Source organism: Aquarana catesbeiana, linkage group LG04 (assembly GCF_042186555.1).
Source record: "Aquarana catesbeiana isolate 2022-GZ linkage group LG04, ASM4218655v1, whole genome shotgun sequence".
NCBI classification, from domain to species: domain Eukaryota; kingdom Metazoa; phylum Chordata; class Amphibia; order Anura; family Ranidae; genus Aquarana; species Aquarana catesbeiana.
In genome coordinates this window covers 136,616,833-136,639,964 of record NC_133327.1, presented here as the reverse complement: position 1 = coordinate 136,639,964, position 23,132 = coordinate 136,616,833, and the positions used below count along the sequence as shown (strand labels likewise).

At 43.8% G+C, this 23,132-nt stretch overlaps 1 protein-coding gene across 11 annotated transcripts in view; it reads left to right on the top strand.

Annotated features, from left to right (window-relative positions):
* Positions 1 to 23,132, top strand: part of KIF1A (kinesin family member 1A) — a 245,328-nt gene that overhangs the window by 116,706 nt on the left and 105,490 nt on the right. For all 11 annotated transcript variants that reach the window (XM_073625730.1, XM_073625729.1, XM_073625728.1 and 8 more), the window contains exons 8-11: positions 1,130 to 1,207; positions 4,710 to 4,775; positions 11,520 to 11,537; positions 15,190 to 15,265. In XM_073625730.1, coding sequence (XP_073481831.1) covers positions 1,130 to 1,207; positions 4,710 to 4,775; positions 11,520 to 11,537; positions 15,190 to 15,265 — 238 coding nt within the window. The remainder of the gene's footprint in view (positions 1 to 1,129; positions 1,208 to 4,709; positions 4,776 to 11,519; positions 11,538 to 15,189; positions 15,266 to 23,132) is intronic.

The following is a 23,132-nucleotide window of genomic DNA, read 5'->3' as shown; positions in this document are numbered from 1 at the left end:
CCTGCACATTCATATTGTAAAGGTGTGTCTGTGTACCTCCTCATGTGGGAATGATCTTTCACCTTTCTGGTCATTTATAAATGCCCACTTATAATATATTGATTTGATATGATTTATTGATATGATCACCTTCTCCCATGCTCGCCTCCAGCACTTCTCCCGAGCCTCTCCCATTTTTATTTATTCCTACTATATTAAATTGTATTGTAATTGTACTGGCTGCCCTTATATTGTAAAGCACTGCATAAACGGTTGACACTTTATATATCCTGTATGATAAAATTAGTAATATTGAATACTTTATAATAATAACACATTCTGTATGTGACTCATCCAGAGTTATGGAAATTATTATTCTGCAAGCTGAGAGAGCATATCAAGTAATAATTGCACAGTGTATTAGTATGTAATTCAGTGTAAACCATAAACTTACCATTGAATGACTTCACAAGCAATTAGAAAGCAGTAAATTGACCACAAGACCTTTCCTGGTCTGTTTGTTCATTCTTTATGAGAATCCATAATACAGAAGTAGGATTCAGTTCAGATGTAGAATTTCCACCTACCTGCCACCTCATTGCTAATACACTCTCTCACATTCACCCAAGCACTAGGGTGTTGGCTGAGACTCCGGTGTCCATCAAAGAACCCTAACAAGCTGAGGACCATGTGGCTTGGAATCCCACAAGACAGGGGTCAGTAGACTTTCCGACCCTCCAGTCACGGGGATCCCAGCCCACATTTTTCCATGTAACAGGCTGTTAGGCTCAGGTAAGTGGTTGGGCCTTGTGTTTTTTTTATGTTACCCACCAGTGCCAATACTGTAAGTACAGGAGATCATAGACAAAGCTTTCACGTTGTACCTTAAATTATTCCTCATAAAAATAATAACCAGTTTCAAACAAATACTTTTTTTCACTAGTTATATCATATCAAAAACATTTTAGGCTTCTATTCCAGGGTATTTATACCAAAAAAAATCAACTATCATCAGTCATAATTATAACCACAAATTCAGGCAGTTTATTTTATATAATATTTTTTTCTTACAGAAAATCAGGCCAGCTTGCATTGCAATTTTGGGAAGACTTGGTTAATCGTTTATTTTTGTATTTTTATTTTCTTGCAGGTCAGTAAAATCAGTCTTGTGGACCTTGCAGGAAGTGAAAGAGCGGATTCCACTGGTGCAAAAGGGACAAGACTAAAGGTGACATTCCATTCCTGTATCCTGTGTGAATGTACAATTAAATGTTTAGCAGACTCAGCAAGGCTTGGAAAATTTGCCTTGTGTTAAAAAAATGAAAAGAAGGCCTACTTTAAAAATTAAAAATGCATATGACTGCTACTGCTTAATTTTAGATGCAGAGGGGGAGGACAGCACCCAGTTTGCGATACAGTCATTGCTATAGTACACCGAACCATGCTATTTCTTTTTGTCTGTAATCCAGTGAGCTGCTTGTGCTTGAAATTCACCCACTGCAGGCTACTTGCTAAAACTTACATATAATGTTCGATAATAACGAGAACTTTGAACATTCCTTAAAGATTATATTTGTATATACAGTATCTCACAAAAGTAAGTACACCCCTCACATTTTTGTAAATATTTTCTTATATATTTTCATGTGACAACACTGAAGAAATGACACTTTGCTACAATGTAAAGTAGTGAGCTTGTATAACAGTGTAAATTTGCTCTCCCCTCAAAATAACTCAACACATAGCTATTAATTTCTAAACCGCTGGCAGCAAAAGTGAGTACACCCCTAAGTAAAAATTTCCAAAATTAGCCCAATTAGCCATTTTCCATCTCCAGTGTCATGTGACTCATTAGTGTTACAAGGTCTCAGGTGTGAATGGGGAGAAGGTGTGGTAAATTTGGTGTTATCGCTCTCACTCTCTCATACTGGTCACTGGAAGTTAAACACGGCACCTCATGGCAAAGAACTCTCTAAGGATCTAAAAAAAAGAATTGTTGCTCTACATAAAGCTGGCCTAGGCTATAAGAAGATTGCCAAGACCCTGAAACTGAGCTGCAGCATGGTGGCCAAGACCATACAGCGGTTTAACAGGACAGACTCCACTCAGAACAGGCCTCGCCATGGTCGACCAAAGAAGTTGAGTTCACATGCTCAGCGTCATATCCAGAGGTTGTCTTTGGGAAATAGACGTATGAGTGCTGCCAGCATTGCTGCAGAGGTTGAAGGGGTGGGGGGACAGCCTGTCAGTGCTCAGACCATACACCGCACACTGCATCAAGTTGGTTTGCATGGCTGTCGTCCCAGAAGGAAGCCTCTTCTAAAGATGATGCACAAAAAAGCCCACAAACAGTTTGCTGAAGACAAGCAAACTAAGGACATGGATTACTGGAACCATGTCCTGTGGTCTGATGAGACCAAGATAAACTTATTTGGTTCAGATGGTGACAAGCGTGTGTGGAGGCAACCGGATGAGGAGTACAGAGACAAGTGTGTCTTGCCTACAGTCAAGCATGGTGGTGGGAGTGTCATGGTCTGGGGGCTGCATGAGTGCTGCCGGCACTGGGGAGCTACAGTTCATTGAGGGAACCATGAATGCCAACAAGAACTGTGACATACTGAAGCAGAGCATGATTCCCTCCCTTCAGAGACTGGGCCACAGGGCAGTATTCCAGCATGACAACGACCCCAAACACACCTCCAAGACGATCACTACCTTGCTAAAGAAGCTGAGGGTAAAGGTGATGGACTGGCCAAGCATGTCTCCAGACCTAAACCCTATTGAGCATCTGTGGGGCATCCACAAATGGAAGGTGGAGGAGCGCAAGGTCTCTAACATCCACCAACGCCGTGATGTCGTCATGGAGGAGTGGAAGAGGACTCCAGTGGCAACCTGTGAATCTCTGGTGAACTCCATGCCCAAGTGGGTTGGGCAGTGCTGGAAAATAATGGTGGCCACACAAAATATTGACACTTTGGGCCCAATTTGGACATTTTCACTTAGGGTTGTTCTCACTTTTGTTGCCAGCGATTTATTCAATAATGGCTGTGTGTTGAGTTTATTTGAGGGAACAGCAAATTTACACTGTTATACACTGTTATACAAGCTGTATACAAGCTGTACACTGTACACTCACTAATAGCAAAGTGTTAAATCTTCTGTGTAGTAACATGAAAAGATATAATAAAATATTTACAAAAATGTGTGGGGTGTACTCACTTTTGTGAGATACTCAATGTATTTCTTTATTGTGTGGTAAAAACTACATTAACCACTAACAGACTGCCTACCGCCTTTCTAGGTTGGTAATTTGAAGAGGGATATTGTTGTTATGTCAGCAGCTAGCTACCATAACCCCAATATCCTCTTCTTTAGCGGTCAGTCCGCTTTCAGATAAAAGTGGTCTCTGCGGCAGATTTGCCGCAAGATTACTGTTAATTGGCAACAGGAGAGGGGGCCCCCCTCCCGCCGCGCTCAGGCGCCCTCCACCACTTAGCGGAGCCGCCGGCATCGGCGGATGCGGTCGCGTCCTTCTCCCTGTTAGGTATGGAGATGAGTGAGGGGAAGATGGTCCCCACCCGTCTCCATACCACTGCAGGGTGGAAGTGACGTCAAAACTTCTTAAAGAGACATTTTTTTTAACATTTTTTTTTTTCTTTTCAAACAACATTTTTTTTTTATTGCATTTTAGTGTAAATATGAGATCTGAGGTATTTTTGACCCCAGATCTCATATTTAAGAGGTCATGTCATGCTTTTTTTCTATTACAAGGAATGTTTACATTCCTGCTTGTCATGCTTTTTTTCTATTACAAGGGATGTTTACATTACATTTAAAGAACAGTGTAAAAATAAAAAACAAAAGATAAAATAAATAAGAAAAAATTTTTTTTAAACGCACCCAGTCCTGCCGAACTCACGTGCATAAGCGAACGCATACATGAGTAGCGCCCGCATATGAAAACGGTGTTCAAACCACACATGTGAGGTATCGCCACAATTGTTAGCATGAGAGCAATAATTCTAGCCCTAGACCTCCTCTGTAACTCAAAACATGCAACCTGTACAATTTTTTAAACATCACCTATGGAGATTTTTAAGGGTAAAAGTTTGTCGCCATTCCATGAGCGGGCGCAATTTTGAAGCATGACATGTTGGGTATGAATTTACTCGGTGTAACATCCTCTTTCACAATATAAAGAAAAATTCGGGCTAACTTTACTGTTGTCTTATTTGTTAATTCCAAAAATTTTATTTTTTTCCAAAAAAAGTGCGCTTGTAAGACTGCACAAATACGATGTGATAGAAAGTATCGCAACGACCGCAATTTTATTCTCTAGGGTGTTAGAAAAACACCCAAGTAAATTTCTAGCAAAAAAAAAAATCAGTTTTTAACTTGTAAACACCAAATCTCAAAACGAGGCTCAGAGCTGAAGTAAGCAGATGTGTCAGGACTGTAATCCTTCCCTCACTTCCCTGTTTTCTTAGAACAGCTCAGCCTGAGGTTTCAATCATACAGAGTGAGCTTGAAGGCAGACAGCTTTTGCTTTGCTCTTTCTTTAGATTTTCCATAGTGTTCTGAAACTCCTTTGTCATCTAATAAATGTAACTGTAAATGTATATGTATTTGTAACAGAAAGTTTAAAATGTATAAACCTAATAAAAAAATAATGACTCAAATTCATTATAGATTCCCTTTTAACGTCAGCTATTTATCTTTTACACATATAGGAAGGAGCAAATATCAATAAATCTCTAACAACTCTGGGAAAGGTTATTTCAGCTCTTGCTGAAATGGTGAGTACTTCTTCTATATGTATGCTTTCAGTGTCCTGATGCTGAAGTAGGTCAATGCGTACTCGCTTTCCAGTTTTTGAAAGCAACCAAATTATTTTTCTTTCTTTTTTTTTTTTTTTAAGATATATTTATTGAGTTTTCCAAGCAAAAAAAAAACACTTGTACAAAAGAAACCCAATGTACAAAACACCCCCAAAAAAAACACAATAAACAATTAAAGTGGTTGTAAAGTCTCTAGGTTTTTCACCTGAATGCATTGTATGCATTCAGGTGAAACACCTTCTGTGCTGCAGCTGCCCCCCAAACCCTCCTTTTTCTTACCTGAGCCCGATCCAATCCAGCGACGTGCATAAGCCCAGTGGCTCCAGCCACTGTCTTTCTCCTTATTGGACAAATTGATAGCAGCAGGAGCCATTGGCACCTGCTGCTGTCAATTAAATCCTGTGTCACAGGAGCAGGGGGTGGGGCTGAGTCCCACTGTGTGTGTCAATGGATGCAGCAGCAGGACTCGGGAGCTAGCCCGCACGGGTGCCCCCATGGAAAATGGCTTTCCGTGGAGGCACCCGATGAAGGGGAGGAGCCAGGAGCGCCGCCGGGGCATCCCAGAAGGCGAGGGACTACTCTGTGTAAAACCATTGCACAAATCAGGTAAGCATAACATGTTTGTTATTTTTTTTTTTTTTTTAAAGAAACGTTTACAAACACTTTAAACACAATGGGGGTTATTTACTAAAGGAAAATCCACTTTGCACTCCAAGTGCACTTGAAAGTAAAGTCGCTGTAGATCCGAGGGGGACATGCAAGGAAAATAAAAAAACTGCATTTTAGCTTGCACATGATTGGATGATAAAATCAGCAGAGCTTCCCCTCATTTCAGATCTACCCCTCAGATTTAGAGCGACTGCACTTTCAAGTGCAATTGCAGTGCAAAGTGGATTTGCCTTTCGTAAATAACCCACATGGTCTCACATGTCTCATGTTATTGCCAACAGATAAAAAGAGGACATATAATAAGTGAATGTTACATACTCCATGACAAGGATTACAGTAACCATAACCATGTAAAGTCAACACTAATGCTGTGATCTAGAGAGGTTAAATTAAGCGGATTAGAAATCCATCTACTCCATATTTTATGTTTTTTTTCCCGAAGTTCAAAATTAAGTTTGTACAGGGGAGGAAATCATTACCAAATTTTAGCCAGTAGGCCCGACCCTTTCCAGGACAATTGAAGTATTTTCTTAAAAAGTACAATATACCTAGCAATCCATTAGCATATGATGAAAGTGTCAGGTCCCCAAAAATTCCAAAGAGGCGGTCTTTGGGATGTAAAATAGTTGGCAAGCCCAGTGTGGAGAAGATAAAGGGGCCTATTTCTTCCCAAAATCCTCGAACTATTGGGCAGGACCAAAAGCAGTGAAGGAAGTCAGCTTCAACCTCTGAAGCATTCAGCTGAGTGGCTCAGACACATTTTCTATAATCGAACATGGGTACGGTTGGAATGATGGGAAATGTTTAGCTGTATAATGCTATCTTTGGAAGAGGTAACAGGATTGGAGTCTGTTTCAAGGGCAGAGTAATAAACAGAGATGACTTTAGAAGGGTCCGGCCGTCTTAACATCTTTTCCTAGAGTGGCACCTGGTTGGGATAATCTAGGGACCCAAATTGTGCATGTATTGCATGGTGGAGTTGATAATAGTAGAATACATAGTTGGAGGGTAGATTAAAATCCACCCGTAACTGTTGGAAGCACTTAAAGCCTTGTACAGTAAAAAGATGGCATAGATATTTAACTCCTTGGGAAGACCACCTTTGGTGGCCAGGCAAAGAATACAGCTCAAGAGTAGGATTAAACAAAGCAACCATATTCTAATTACATAACCCCATCTCACAAGCAATAAAGTCTGAGCACATTGTAATTGTCTGAGTTACATGGCTCAATATGTGAATTGTTGTCAAGTTGCCAGGTTGCTACCTTTTCTGCAACCCAAACCCAAACATTTTAGTGGCGCAAGGCACAGCGATTGCCTACCTCAACCCATTCCCCTGAATGGGGCTGCGCTGCAACCCTGTGCAATGCACATGGCTACAGCATAGTGGCGTGGCTTTTTAGGGGTTAAAAACAGGTGGCGAGGAGGCAACATAATGCTTTTTACCACCTATCAAATACCTCTAAAACATGATAAACTATGGATCACTCTTCAGAGTGCTCTGCAATTCCGTTTACACTTGTGGTTGGGGACAGTAGAATTAGAGGTTGTGCTGTGTTTTAACTGCTACCCAACCATTTCCTCTTAAGCTGCAAAGGTAGCAAAGGGGGATGTACACTTGCCACAGCCAACATGCTTTGCATCACAGTACGGCAAAACTTGTCTGCACTGTTGGGTTCAGTGAGCAATAATGCTTGCTGTATGTGGCCCATCCAAGTGAATGGGGGCTTCTCGCATCCGTGTGCAATGCATTAAATTGCGGGGCACTGCTGTGGGGTTTAAACAGGTGGTGAGGAGGTGATATAACACCTCCTCACTGCCTGTCAAATGCCTGTCAAATCTGAAGAGTGATCCAATCGTGGATTGCTCTTCAGAGGGCACCACATGTGTAAATGGACCCTAAAGCTTTGTGGAATCAATTGGTGGCCAGGGGAATGAACAGGACTATTTAACCCTTGGGCTCAAGCAGTTACCTTCTGTGTTTCTCTGTACTGTTCCATGTTTATCAGGCACCAGTGGTCTAATGCTTGTGAAGCGGTTCAGACACTTTAATCAGAGATCCAATGTCCACCTCATAGGTGTGCGCAGCCCATTGCATTAGGCTGTGCACCCCAAATCAAAGCTCAAACCCACATGGGTGTAAATTTACTGTATTTATATATATATGGAACAGAGTGACTGGGGGGGAAGAGTGACGGGAGGGGGCAGGCAGAGTGACAGGGAGGGTGGGCAAAGTGACAGGCAGGGAGGGCAGAATGACAGGAGGGGGCAGGCAGAGTGACAGGGAGGGTGGGAAAAGTGACAGGCAGGGAGGGCAGAATGACAGGAGGGGGCAGGCAGAGTGACAGGGAGGGGGCAGACAGAGTGACAGGGAGGGGGCAGACAGAGTGACAAGGAGGGGGCAGAGTGACAAGAGGGGGCAAGCAGAGTGACAGGGAGGGGGCAGGCAAAGTGACAGGAGGGGCAGAATGACAGGAGGGGCAGGCAAAGTGACAGAGAGGAGACAGAGGGACAGGCGGGGGCAGGCAGAGTGACAGGGAGGGGGCAGACAGAGTGACAAGGAGGGGGCAGAGTGACAGGAGGGGGCAAGCAGAGTGACAGGGAGGGGGCAGGCAAAGTGACAGGAGGGGCAGAATGACAGGAGGGGCAGGCAAAGTGACAGGGAGGAGACAGAGGGACAGGAGGGGGCAGGCAGAGTGACAGGGAGGGGGCAGGCAGCATAACAGGAGGGGGCAGAGTGACAGGAGGGAGCACAGTGACAGGGAGGGGACGGGCAGAGTGACAGGAGGGGGCAGAGTGACAGGGAGGGGGCAGGCAGAGTGACAGGGAGGGGGCAAAGTGACAGGATGGGGCAGAGTGGCAGGAGGGGGCAGGCAGAGTGACAGGGAGGGGGCAGGCAGAGTGACAGGAGGGGGCAGGCAAAGTGACAGGAGGGGCAGAGTGACGGGGGGCAGAGGAACAGGAGGGGGAAGGCAAAAAGACAGGGAGGGGACAGAGGGACAGGAGGGGGCAGGCAGAGTGTCAGGGAAGGGGCAGGCAGAGTGACAGGAGGGGGCAGGCAGAGTGACAGAAGGGGGCAGAGTGACAGGAGGGCGCAGGCAGAGTGACTGGAGGGGGCAGGCAGCATGACAGAAGGGGGCAGAGTGACAGGAGGGAGCACAGCGACAGGGAGGGGACGGGCAGAGTGACAGGAGGGGGCAGGCAGAGTGACAGGAGGGGGCAGGCAGAGTGACAGGGAGGGGACAAGCAGAGTGTCAGGGAGGGGGCAGGCCTGCTGTCAGGGAGGGGGCAGGCAGAGTGACAGGAGGGGGCAGAGTGACAGGAGGGCCAGGCAAAGTGACAGGGAGGGGACAGAATGACAATAGGGGACAGAATGACAGGAGGGGCAGGCAGAGTAACAGGGAGGGGCCAGGCAGAGTGACAGGAGGGGGCAGAGTGACAGGAGGGCCAGGCAAAGTGACAGGGAGGGGACAGAATGACAGGAGGGGCAGGCAGAGTGACAGGGAGGGGACAGAATGACAGGAGGGGACAGAATGACAGGAGGGGCAGGCAGAGTAACAGGGAGGGGCCAGGCAGAGTGACAGGAGGGGGCAGAGTGACAGGAGGGCCAGGCAAAGTGACAGGGAGGGGACAGAATGACAGGAGGGGCAGGCAGAGTGACAGGGAGGGGACAGAATGACAGGAGGGGACAGAATGACAGGAGGGGCAGGCAGAGTAACAGGGAGGGGCCAGGCAGAGTGACAGGAGGGGGCAGAGTGACAGGAGGGGGGCAGGCAAAATGACAGGGAGGGGACAGAATGACAGGAGGGGCAGGCAGCGTGACAGGAGGGGGCAGGCAAAGTGACAGGAGGGGCAGAGTGACGGGGGGCAGAGGAACAGGAGGGGAAAGGCTAAAAGACAGGGAGGGGACAGAGGGACAGGAGGGGGCAGGCAGAGTGTCAGGGAAGGGGCAGGCAGAGTGACAGGAGGGGGCAGGCAGAGTGACAGAAGGGGGCAGAGTGACAGGAGGGGGCAGGCAGAGTGACTGGAGGGGGCAGGCAGCATGACAGGAGGGGGCAGAGTGACAGGAGGGAGCACAGTGACAGGGAGGGGACGGGCAGAGTGACAGGAGGGGGCAGGTAGAGTGACAGGGAGGGGACAAGCAGAGTGTCAGGGAGGGGGCAGGCAGACTGTCAGGGAGGGGGCAGGCAGAGTGACAGGAGGGGGCAGAGTGACAGGAGGGCCAGGCAAAGTGACAGGGAGGGGACAGAATGACAATAGAGGACAGAATGACAGGAGGGGCAGGCAGAGTAACAGGGAGGGGCCAGGCAGAGTGACAGGAGGGGGCAGAGTGACAGGAGGGCCAGGCAAAGTGACAGGGAGGGGACAGAATGACAGGAGGGGCAGGCAGAGTGACAGGGAGGGGATAGAATGACAGGAGGGGACAGAATGACAGGAGGGGCAGGCAGAGTCACAGGAGGGGGCAGGCAGAGTCACAGGAGGGGGCAGGCAGAGTGACAGGGAGGGGACAGAATGACAGGAGGGGCAGGCAGAGTGACAGGGAGGGGGCAGGCAGAGTGACAGGGAGGGGGCAGGCAGAGTGACAGGGAGGGGGCAGGCAGAGTAACAGGAGGGGGCAGAGTGACAGGAGGGGGCAGAGTGACAGGAGGGGGCAGAGTGACAGGAGGGGGCAGGCAACGTGACAGGGAGGGGTACAGAGTGACGGGGAGCAGACAGAGTGACAGGAGGACATGTGGAGTGGACACACTATTCTCGCTCATATGCAGGGCACTGTGTGTTATGCTGGCACCAGCCCTGATCATCACATACAACACAGAGGTGATAGCAAATAATCCTAAGAATTCCCCCCCTCAGGCCAATGTTTTTATTACCCAGCCAAATACTGTGGATGTAGATGACTCTGTGGCTGGTCTCCTGCAGGATCTGCTCCCAGTCAGCTGTCTGTGTGATAAACTACATGTTGATCGGCCGATCATGGAGCTCCCATTCCTGATCCAGTGCCGCGGTCTTCCAATTCTCCACTGACACCTTAACACTGACAGGGTGCTGGCAAAAGCAGATTGCCAGCCAAACTCTTTTTTCTTTAGTGGTCTTTTCCTCTCTGTAAAGTTGTTCAGGGTTGGAATGCCCTCAGTGTCTGCCAGGCACCTCTTCTCCTCCTGTAGGATCTTGTCTATTGTCTGAGAATTTGGGCAGTTCTGCCAGAAAAAACCATGGGAGCACGGGGCAAAAATCATCAACTAGTCCGGCCGTAGTAATCTTTGGCTGTGGTTCCCAGCAATTACATTCCCCGGTGGATACTATAGAAGCGGGTGTCAGGAATCTGATTAAATTGTCGGAACTGCTGTATTAGGATAAGAACCTGTGCCTGACAAACATTCACTAGTCATGTTCCTTCCTAGGTCACCAGCTCAGTAGATGGAGCCCAGAGCCACAGTGCGGTCTGGATCATGTGTCCGGGTTCCAGGCGGACTGAGACCCGGACACATTCAAAATGACTCAAACCCCGTACTGTCCGGGTGAATCCAGGACAGGTGGTGGCTAAAAGGAGGCAGGAATAAACACTGCCTTTTAATGCAACATGACAGTGTTTATGACTCTCAACAAAAATGCTTTCTCTTTCCACCGTCTATGGCAGGCAAAATATATGTGATGCCTGTTCAGCTACAGTTTTCTCTCCTCTCTCCCTCATCACACGGGGACTGACAAGCAGCAACAGGAGCCATTAGCTCCTGCTGCAGTCAGTCAAATTCAGTCTATGGACGCACACAGTGCAGCTCGGGAGCAAGCCCACACAAGTGCCCCCATATAAAGTGGCTTGCTGTGGGGGCACTGGGAGAATAGGAGGAGCCGGGGGTATCGGTGTGGGACAGCAGGAGAGATTCGGGGGCCGCTCTGTGCAATATCAGGTAAGTATAACATATTTTCTTTTTTTTTTTTTTTTTTTAAACGGGAGCCTTTAGGATCACTTTAATATATACATGTGTCTAATGTATCAGCTGATTTGTCTTTTTTTCTGTTTTTTTTTTCCAGGATTCTGGAACCAATAAGGTGGGTTTACTCATTCATTACTTTATGTAAACGTTCAAGACACTTGCACAAATGAATTAAATATATATATATATATATATATATATATATATATATATATATATATATATATATATATATATATATATATATATATATATATGCACAGTATATTTGGAATAACTATGAGCATGTATGTGATTAAGACTGATCTAATTTTGCTGTGAAATTACCAATTTTGCCACCAGTCACATTTCACTGTAGCAGAAACTCTGTTTGGCTCATTGAACTGCTTAGGTAACATTTTCTGTATTGTGGCTTTACATTTCGTATATGTATACGTATGTATGTGTATGTATGTGATATATATATATATATATACACTTTATATCACAAAAGTAAGTACACCCCTCACAATTTTGTAAATATTTTATTATATCTTTTCATGTGACAACACTGAAGAAATGACACTTTGCTACAATGTAAAGTAGTGAGTGTGCAGCTTGTATAACAGTGTAAATTTGCTGTCCCCCCGAAATAACTCAGCACACAGCCATTAATGTCTAAACCGCTGGCAACAAAACTGAGTACACCACTAAGTGAAAATGTCCAAATTGGGCCAAATTAGCCATTTTCCCTCCCCATTGTCATGTGACTCCTTATGCCACATACACACGATCGGATTTTCCGACAACAAATGTTGGATGTGAGCTTGTTGGCGGAAAGTCTGACCGTGTGTATGCTCCATCAAACATTTGTTGTCGAACTTTCCGATCGTGTGTACACAAGTCCGTCGGACAAAAGTCCACGCATGCTCGGAATCGAGTACGAGCCGGAAGTGCTTGTAAAACTAGCGTTCGTAATTACTACGTGTGTAATTGTTGGCCAACATTTGTGTGACTGTGTGTATGCAAGACAAGTTGGAGCCAACATCCTTCGAACAAAAATCCACGGTTTTGTTGTCGGAAAGTCCGATCGTGTGTATGGGGAATTAGTGTTACAAGCTCGCAGGTGTGTTAAATTTGGTATTATCACTCTTACTCTCTCATACTGGTCACTGAAAGTTCAACATGGCACCTCATGGGAAAGAAATCTCTGAGGATCAGAAAAAAAGAATTGTTGCGCTACATAAAGATGGCCTAGGCTATAAGAAGATTGCCAAGACCCTGAAACTGAAATAGCTGTATTGCCATACAGCGGTTTATCAGGACAGACTCCACTCAGAACAGGCCTCGCCATGGTCGACCAAAGAAGTTGAATTCACGTGCTCAGCGTCATATTCAGAGGTTGTCTTTGGGAAATAGACGTATGAGTGCTGCCAGCATTGCTGCAGAGGTTGAAGGGGTGGGGGGTCAGCCTGTCAGTGCTCAGACCATACGCCGCACACTGCATCAAATTGGTCTGCATGGCTCTTGTCCCAGAAGGAAGCCTCTTCTAAAGATAATGCACAAGAAAGCCCGCAAACAGTTTGCTGAAGACAAGCAGACTAGGTACATGGATTACTGGAACCATGTCCTGTGGTCTGATGAGACCCAGATAAACTTATTTGGTTCAGATGGTGTCAAGCATGTGTGGCGGCAACCAGATGAGGAGTACAAAGACAAATGTGTCTTGTCTACAGTCAAGCATGGTGTTGGGAGTGTCATGGTCTGGGGCTGCATAAGTGCTGCCGGCACTGGGGTGCTACAGTTCATTGACGGAACCATAAATGCCAACATGTACTGTGACATACTGAAGCAGAGCATGACCCCCTCCCTTCGGAGACTGGCCGCAGGGCAGTATTCCAACATGATAACCACCCCAAACACACCTCCAAGACAACCACTGCCTTGCTAAAGAAGCTGAGGGTAAAGGTGATGGACTGGCCAAGCATGTTTCCAGACCTAAACCCTATTGAGCATCTGTGGGGCATCCTCAAATGGAAGGTGGAGGAGTGCAAGGTCTCTAACATCCACCAGCTCCGTGATGTCGTCATGGAGGATTGGAAGAGGACTCCAGTGGCAACCTGTGAAGCTCTGGTGAACTCCATGCCCAAGAGGGTTAAGGCAGTGCTGGAAAATAATGGTGGCCACACAAAATATTGACACTTTAGGCCCAATTTAAACATTTTCACTATGGGGTGTACTCACTTTTGTTGCCAGCAGTTTAGCCATTAATGGCTGTGTGTTGAGTTATTTTGAGGGGACAGCAAATTGACACTGTTATACAAGCTGTACACTCACTAATTTACATTGTAGTAAAGTGTCATTTTTTCAGTGTTGTCACATGAAAAGATATAATAAAATATTTACAAAAATGTGAGGGGTGTACTCACTTTTGTGAGATATTGTATATATATATATATATATATATATATATATATATATATATCCAAGAGTATTGGAACGCCTGTCTTTACATGCACATGAACTTTAATGGCATCCCAGCCTTAGTCTGTAGGGTTCAATATTGCGTCTGCCCACCCTTTGTAGCTATGACAGGTACCATTCTTCTGGGAAGGCTGTACACAAGGTTTAGGAGTGTGTCTATGAGAATAACAAATAAATAAACAGTGCAGCGCTCAGTATAATGTGAGAATATAAAGTGAATAGATAAATGAACTCTCAATAAGACTGATGTAATGATACAACAAAATCACATAATAATGTCCATCAACAATAATAAGTAATGAATAAAAAAACAAGCAATGATAAAAAAATTTAAGGATTCTAAATAATCATAGTCCACTGTGAAAATGAAGTCACTGAAGTAGAAGAAAAGACACCCATGTGAGAGCACAAAAGGGTTTTGACTTAGCCGTTGATTGTAAGATCCACCACCATATGATAAGATTAGCACACTTACCACAGAGTGTGGACTCATATACCGATAAGTATTGAGTCAAACGATGGATGGAGGAGTTTCACTTGAGCCAAACAGACTGCCAAAACTGGCAGACATTAATGGGGAAGGCCGCTCCCAAACATATATATAGAGAATAAACAGCCACACATAGTGTAATCTGCATGAAATATTTAATATAAAAAGCAGGAGAAAACCTTACAAGCATCCACTTGATTCAAGCAATAAAATCCAAGTTGAGATCAGAAAGGATTGCAATGATTCCACGAGCGTCAACTGACGTGTTTTGTCCTATTGGACATCATCTGGGGTGACAAGACAAATCAAGTGGATGTTTGTAAGTGTACTCCTGCTTTTTATATTAAATCATGTATGCAGTTTTACATTATGTGTTGCCGTTTATACCTCACAAACGCTCGTTTGACTCAATACTTATCAGTATATGAGTCCACACTCTCTGGTAAGCATGCCAATCTTATCATATGGTGGTGGATCTCACAATCAAAGTCAAAACCCTTTTGTGCCCTCACATGGGTGTCTTTTCTTCTACTTCTGTGATTTCATATTCACAGTGGATTATTTTTTATATGAATATTTAGAATCCTTTAATTTTTTGATCACTGCATGTTTTTTCATTTTTTTACTTATTATTACCAATGGACATTATTATGTGATTTTGTTGTATCACTACATCAGTCTTACTGACAGTTCATTTATCTATTCACTTTATATTCTCACATTGTACAGAGCGCTGCACTATTCATTTATTTGTTTGCACTATATGTCTAGTGAGTGTTGAATATTTTTTTTTTTTTTTTTATGATCTACTCAGAATAAGAAAAAGAAGAAGAATGATTTTGTTCCATACAGAGACTCCGTACTCACCTGGCTTTTAAGAGAGAACCTGGGTAACATTTTTTTTTCTTTTATACCTCAACTGTCATGTTTTAAACAGCAAATGATGACAATACTTTGGGCCTGTCTATAAAAGATCAAAGCCATTATTTTTCCATTGCAGATGAAACCTGGCACAATCTGTCATTTTTAATGAGGAACATCTATAGGGGTTTCCTAAATGCAGCATAATTGTTTTATCTTGTTTTCACCTCATTTAATACATTTTTGACCAGGTATTATTAGGCATTTCAGATGCAATCGATTGGTAAAATACTGTTCATTTTTTAATTGAAACTGGACAGAGACGAATTAAATTAAAAAAATGTTCCTCTATTTAAACATAGGGCCAAGAATCAACATTCTGTATGTTTCCATACACGTATGCTGTATTGCAGAATGAATCATCTACTGGGCTAGAGATGCTGATGAGACAACACTTCACATACCGTTCTGTGAACATTTAAGAGTTTTAAGACCTGTTATTGCATTCTTAAAGGATGTGTCACCATTTCTATCTAATTGTGAACTTACCCTTTGCTTACTTACCTTCAAGCAACCCCATAGATATTAAAGATTGAGTAAAGCACTGTACACTATACAGCTATTCATACTACTGAGCCTTGACACCACATCCCAATATGATACCATACCATACAACACATTTTAGGAGAATTTTTAAGGTGTCACATACAAAAACTATAATGTATTTTCATTAAAAGATAGTGTTTTATTCAATACAATAAATAAAAAACATAAAGGGATAAGGGTGGTATGTATATGGGGATGTATTTTGTCTTCTTTTCTTGTGTATGATGCTACAAGAATCAGTCTATGTGAGTATTACTGCTTTGATTTTAATTTGAGTTATACGGCCACCTTCAGAAGGATTGAACACTGGCCAAGAAAAACTGTAGGTCAATTCAGGATAACCCCACCTACTACCAACATGCCTATTTTTTTTGGTAGTGTGCTAGGAGAATAGACAACTTTTCTTCAGCTGTGCTGTGTAATCATGGCCATAGATGTATCTTTTTTTTTTCTATCCAGGCAGTGGCTGATAGAGGAATCAATCGAGGTGGATAGAGGAATTCTCCATGCTGAAACACTGTATTTTGACAGCGGGGAATTTCCGCAGGAGCTTTGTCTCTGAATTACAGCTCTCCATTATGGCTGGCTTTTGGAGTACTGTGACCAGATCTTGCTGGGAACAGCCTAGAAGTAACGTTTGGGCACTAGGTTCTGCGTAAAGAGTGCTTTCCTGACTCAGCTCTGGTAAAAGATAGCAGCAGAGTGCTGTCCAGGTCCAGAGCTGGTGTCATTGCCTCAGCTTGCCTTGTCTTTGAAGATTTATTAAGTGAGTAATCTGGGCAGGCCGATTACAGGGAGCTACCTCATTTACTTAGATTGCTGGGAGCCAATATTCTCGATTTCTACTTGTTTTTTTTTTGTTTAATAAGTTTTTATTAAAGAAAATATATCATGTATACAGTTATAACACAAATCTTCCATTATTTTAACAGCATAGGTTATAGTACTCATAAAATTCACTGCTTAGTTAGTTTTATCAGGTGCGCACAGGAAGTTACAATAAGTCAACTAAACAGCTGATTTGGATAAAGAAGTGTAAGCTAGGTGAGCACTATACATTAAATGGAATTTAAATAGAAGATATTGCTTTAGTTTAACATAAGTATACATCGAGACAAGATAGTGGTAGAGAGGGAGAGGATAGAAAAGAAAGAGTTGAAGGTGGGAAGGGGAGAGGGTAGGAGGTTGCTGGCATACTAGACCATGTATTGAGCAGAGGGGAAGATTATCATGAGTGGGTGTTTAATGGCTATGCTAAAGTGTTAGGGTTGAGGGGTTAGAGCAGGAGGTTTGTATATGTGGCAGTAGTCTGAAATTTTTTCCAGGGTTCCCAGGTTAAAGAATGTTTCTGGGAGGTCCCTCTAATATTGTGGGTGATACTCTCCATAAGGTATACATTGTCAATCATTTGTAGCCAGGCCTTCATAGAGGGAGTAATTGGTTGGCCCCACAATGTGGGGATTAAGGCTTTGGCAGTGTTTAGTAGATGAGGAATGATTGAGTGTTTGTACGCCTTTATGGGAGTTTTTGTGATATGAAACAGAATAGCCCATGGATCATTTGGTATTTGAACATCAGCTATCTGAGCAATCAGAGTGCGAATATTCTCCCAATACGGTTTAATCAATGGGCAGAACCACCATATGTGTGCGTGAGTAGCTTTGTTCCCACAGTTCCTCCAGCACAATGGGGAACTGGCGGGGAACATTTGGTGTAGGCGAACTGGGGTGTAATGCCACCTAGTGAGCAGTTTATAGTTGACCTCTGTCATTCTTGAGGCTATGGACGAGGTGTGAGCAAGTTGGAGGATCCTATCTTTTTGGTTGTCAGTCAGGGAGAGACCAAGGTCAATTTCCCATTTAGTCAGGTAGGAAGGGGGGTCTGGGTTTTGAAGTGTAATAAGAGCTTTATAGAATATAGAAATGCAATGTAGAGGGGGGTCTTTTGGAAGGAATATTACTTCTATTTCGTTTAAATCGCTAATGCCCCTAATTGGATTAGAAAGGGAGCTTAAGAAGTGTTGTAATTGGTGGTATCCCCATTTATCTAGGAACGTGGCTGGTTTAGGGGTGAGGATTGAAGATAAGGGTTTAAGTGTATTGCCATTTAGAACGTGATGTAATAAGAGGGGTTCCTCTGACCTCCATGTCTTAAAACCTGGATCCAAAAGGCCTGGTAGAAAGTATGTGTGATTGAGAAGAGGTAGCAAAGGGGAGTCATAATTCCAGGAATGTTTTTTGTGTAGTGCGTCCCATATATCCAAAGAGGAAATGGTAAGGGCCGAGGTGGTGTGGGCGAGGTTCCTGTGGGAGCGGGGTATCCAGGGAGCCATTGAAAGGTCCACTCCACTCAGATGATATTCGATTTGTACCCATAGCTTCCTGCCAAGGGCATATTTCCATTCAGCTAGTCTGGCCAGTACCGTTGCTTGGAAATAGGCTTTAAAATTAGGAAGTGCCAAACCACCTGAGCATTTGGAGCGGGACAATAACCCCCTGGATATTCTAGGGTGTCTATCCTTCCAGATAAAGCGGGAGACCAGGGACTGTAAAGTAGTAAAAAAACCCACCGGGACACCTAGTGGTAGCATTTGAAAAAGGAAAAGGATGCGTGGTAGTATGTTCATTTTAATTATATTAACCTTCCCTAACCAAGTATGTGACAGGTTAGACCATTTTCGTAGGTCAGTTCTGACTTTATTTAGCGTGGGGATGTAATTATATCGGAAAATGGATTGAAGATTAGAGGTGAGGTAAATACCTAGGTATTTCAAACAGTTTGATTCCCATCGAAAAGGAAAAAGGGGTTTGAGGAAGAGAGTCTCGGCCTTGGGGATGTTAATGTTTAAAATTTCGGATTTAGATAAATTTATTTTGAAGTTAGAAATTGATTGAAACGTGGAGAATGCAGACATCAGATTCGGAATCGAGATCCGAGGTTGTTGGATAAAAAATAGTACATCGTCTGCATATGCCGCGTATTTATGGGATCTGTTGCCTATTTGTATGCCTTTGATGTTAGTATTGTTCCTGATTGTGGCGAGAAAAGGTTCTAGAGTGATAGCAAATAGAAGAGGGGAGAGGGGACAGCCCTGCCTGGTTCCGTTATGTAGGATAAAGGGGTCGCTCAACGTTCCGTTAATCCTGACTTGAGCCGAAGGGTTAGCATAAAGAGAAGAAATACGGTGAAACATTTTAGGACCCACCCCCAAATGGCGTAAGGTCAGCTTAAGGTACTCCCAGTCCACCCTATCGAAAGCTTTTTCTGCATCAGTAGAGAGGAGTAGGGTGGGCTGGGAGCACCGTCGAACGTATTGAATCAGAGAAATTGCACGAAGGGAGTTATCTTTCGCTTCTCTAGCGGGTATAAAACCTGATTGATCCGCCGAAATCCAATTTGGTATAAGGGGAAGTAGGCGGTTTGCCATAACTTTGGCAAATAATTTAATGTCAACGTTTATTAACGATATAGGTCTAAAACTATTACAGAGTGTAGGGTCCTTGTCTGGTTTAGGGATGACTGTGATATGAGTCAAAAGTGATTCTGGGCGTAAGCCTGAAGAGTGGGAGATTGAGTTTGCATATTCAGAGAGTCGAGGGAGCAGGATGTCACTAAATGTTTTATAGTATAAAATCGTGAGTCCGTCAGGTCCAGGGGCTTTACCAGAGGGGGAGGACTTCAATGCTGTCTGGAATTCCTCGACCGAAAAGTCTTCTTCTAATTCTTTTAGAACAGATATGGGTAATTTGGGAAGATTTGCCTCTCTCAAGTAGGATAGCATACGGTTTCGTCTCTCCTCACAAGGGAGAGAGGATAAGTCATTTTTGACATTATATAGGTCCGCGTAGTAGTCTCTAAATGCTTTAGCAATATCTGGGGTTGCATGGGCCAATGTACCTGACGGAAGCTTAATCTTGGGGATGAATGATTGCGACTGTTTAGTCTTTAGTGATCTAGCCAGCAATCTACTTGGTTTGTTCCCCCATTCGTAAAATTTTTGCGACAGACGCTGGAATCTTCTCTTGGTGTCTAGATTAAGGAGGGACTTCAATTCCTCACGTTTAAGTGTGAGGGATTTAAGGTGTTCATTATGTAAAGAAAGTTTATGTTGCTTATCTAGAGCCTCTATCTGTTGTAGAACCTTTCTACTTGTTTTTAAGACGAAGGTTTTAACACCTTGGGATTGAGCCCTGACATCATGGGCTGGGTAGACTGTCATGCACATGCTGTCTGTGCTCTATTTTCTGCCATACAGTGTTGATGAAGCATCACCTCGCTGCTGCTCTTGCTTGCAAAGAACCATGCAGAACTTTAATGCATTTCTTCTGCCCAGCTACAGTGACTTTGGCCACCTCTGGCCATCTTCACATGCTACTAGCTGTCCAGGTTTAATGAGTATCCAAGGCCTTGCCTTATGTTGTCTTACCACCACACGGTCACAACATGTCCCAATCTAGACAGGGGGAAGGGGGGAGACAGTCCTGCTGTACTAGTGCCCCCAACTTAGTGCCCCCAACTCACACTCTACTTTTGGTTCCAGGGCAGTTTGCCCTGGACCCTACTGATAGTGCTGTTGTCTGCAGCTTGGAATCATGTTTTCCTCTGTTCTTAAAGTCTAAATCGTCTTTAGCTCTGTTGGGTATGGCTGAACCTGCCATCTTTTCAACTGAGCTTTTACCATCGTCATACAAATCACACAGTTATTTGCTGACTCTTATCGCAGAGGCCAGAAGTATGCACCCATGTCCTCTCCTGCAGATTCCATATCTGATTTGCTTGCAGCATTAGTGACTGAAAGTAGAAGATCAGCCTGTTGTTCTAACACTGCTGTTACCAGTCTTTCATGGTTTTAAACTCCTGAGGCCACAAAGGCTTTCCTTTTGCATGTGCATATCCAACTATGTATAATTGAGATTGGAAGCATCCTGGTAAACTGCTTTCCCCCCTTTTTGCTTATTAACCTTGTATATTTTTTTATGGGGATTTTGTGCAAATGTGTTCTATTCCCACTGTGGATTTGGCACTTACTATTCCGGTGGAGGACATACTTGTCTTTTGCACCCAACTGATTAAGTCATTGGAAGTCCTTTCTAGGGCCCTGCTCCTTCTGGTGGGTTCTGCCCTTTATCTGATTCTGTCTGTCAAACCATTTGTGACTGGTCAATATCCCTTAAATGGGATGTTACCACTGCTTTGGTTGATTCCTCGCTTATAGAACACATAAAGCAGGTGGTTGATGGTTTTAGCTTTTGGTCTCAAGGGTCAGGTTCACAGATTTCCTGTCAAGGTTCACACTGCTAGATCTATGAGTACTTCTTGTTTTTTTGGCATCAAGCAACTGTATCCTTGCCACTAGGGAAGAGCTTCTGGTATGGTCCAGACACAGGTTAGGATCAAACTTTGCTTGTTTGGACTTGTTCTGTGCAGCAGGAGCTGAACAACATATATTGTAACAGGTTTTTCTCCTGTTATTATATATCACAGTTTCCTTCTTCAGCTGTCAGGGCTATTAAGGAAGCAGTGGGTGCCAGCATGTACCTGCTTCTCAGCAACCAGTGATGTCATCCTGCTCCATTTATATACTGGTCAGGAGTCCCCAGCCATGTGAACAAAACAGTCAGGATAGCTTACAAAGAAAATAAACATATAGGGGTTTCCTCCATAGTTCATACCAGGCCCACTCAGTAAAAAAAAGTGTGGGTTCACACCAAAAAATAACACAAAACCCTTATCCGAGCATTCAACCTGGCAGGCCAGGAAAGGGGGAGGGGCAAGCATGCTTCCCATCCCTACTTCCAAACCATACCAGGCCACATACATGGCAAAAAAATACCAGCTGCCCATGCAATCCGATCCTGATGACTGGTCGCCCCTTAAATGACAGTTCTGGCAGAAGACAGCTAAGTATAAACAGGAGGGAAAGGAGGTAAGGGTCTCCTGGGTGAAGTTATTGACCAATGAAGGTCCATTTATTTAGGTGTCATCTGCCAGAACTGTCATTTACGGGCAAACTGATGTTGGGATCAGATCGTGTCGGAGGATTTTCTTTTTCAGCAGGCCAGCTGACATTGTTAATAGTGATTGATGATAATCTGCATTGCTAGATAGTGTGACTGACAGTGGATTTCTTATTGTGGGACTTTTTGTTTTTTAATTTTAGGACTGTGTGTTTTTTTTTACTTTTCACTTTTTTGTGAATGAGTAGGGCTACTATTCACACATTGTTAAGAGTGTCTTTCCGATTCTGATAATCCCCCTGGCCAGAGATCCCCACAACCACTGAGCCAGGGTTGAAGGGAAGAGGCCCTTGCCTTCATCAACAAGGACAAGGTGCTTTACCAGGCACCCCCCCCCCCCCTCATGTTGAGGGCATCTGACATGGTCTGGTGTAGAAAATGGGGCTTGACCTGCCGACCCACAAGCTTGGATAAGGGTCTGGTATAGATGTTCATTAGGGACCCCACCAAAAAAAAAAAAATAACTGGCAGGGGGTTTCCCCTATTATTCATATCAGGCTCTTTGGGTTTGGGACTTCCTGTTTCAATGAGTAAGAATGAAAATAGGATTTTTGTACTCACAGTAAAAATCATTTTCTTGGAGTCCATTAAGGGACATAAGTCATACCCATGTGTATTTATGATCATACTCTTGGTACTGCTTTGCCAGAAAACTGAAGCATGCTGGTAGTAGGAGGGGTTATCCTACAATTATTTCATTTGCCAGCGTCCAGTCCCTTAGGGTCCCTCAATGGACTATAAGAAAATAATTTTATGGCGGGTACAAAAATCCAGTTTTATAGATGATTAACTATAATATTTATAGGTGTAAAATTTTCAGGGAAATATGAAAAGGAAAGCTCTAAGATTGTTGAAATCTAACTAAAGTGCATTTTGCTGGACTAATTTCCCTTTTGCAGAATAATGACAAAATGAGTGGAGATTTTGCCCAGATCTGCTTTATTAATAGGTATCAAACTCTTAATTTTGCCATGAGTATAAAATAGTTGGAAGAGAATCCAGCTGTTTGTTACAAGGGAAGGAAGTAGGAAGTTTAAAGCATAACTAAAGACACAACTTTTTTATACAGTTTTGGATAGAGTAGAGAGATATTAGAATATCTAATAGGTTTTTTATCGGTGTCTTTGCCCCTTTTAGCAAGTTTTTCCCTTTTTATTTATCCTTCTTACAGTTATCACCAAAAGTGAAAATGAAGGAAAATCCTAAATTTTGGGTTGTCACCAGAACAGGGATAGTGAGGAAATCTTCCAATGGGAACACTATTTCTGGTGAT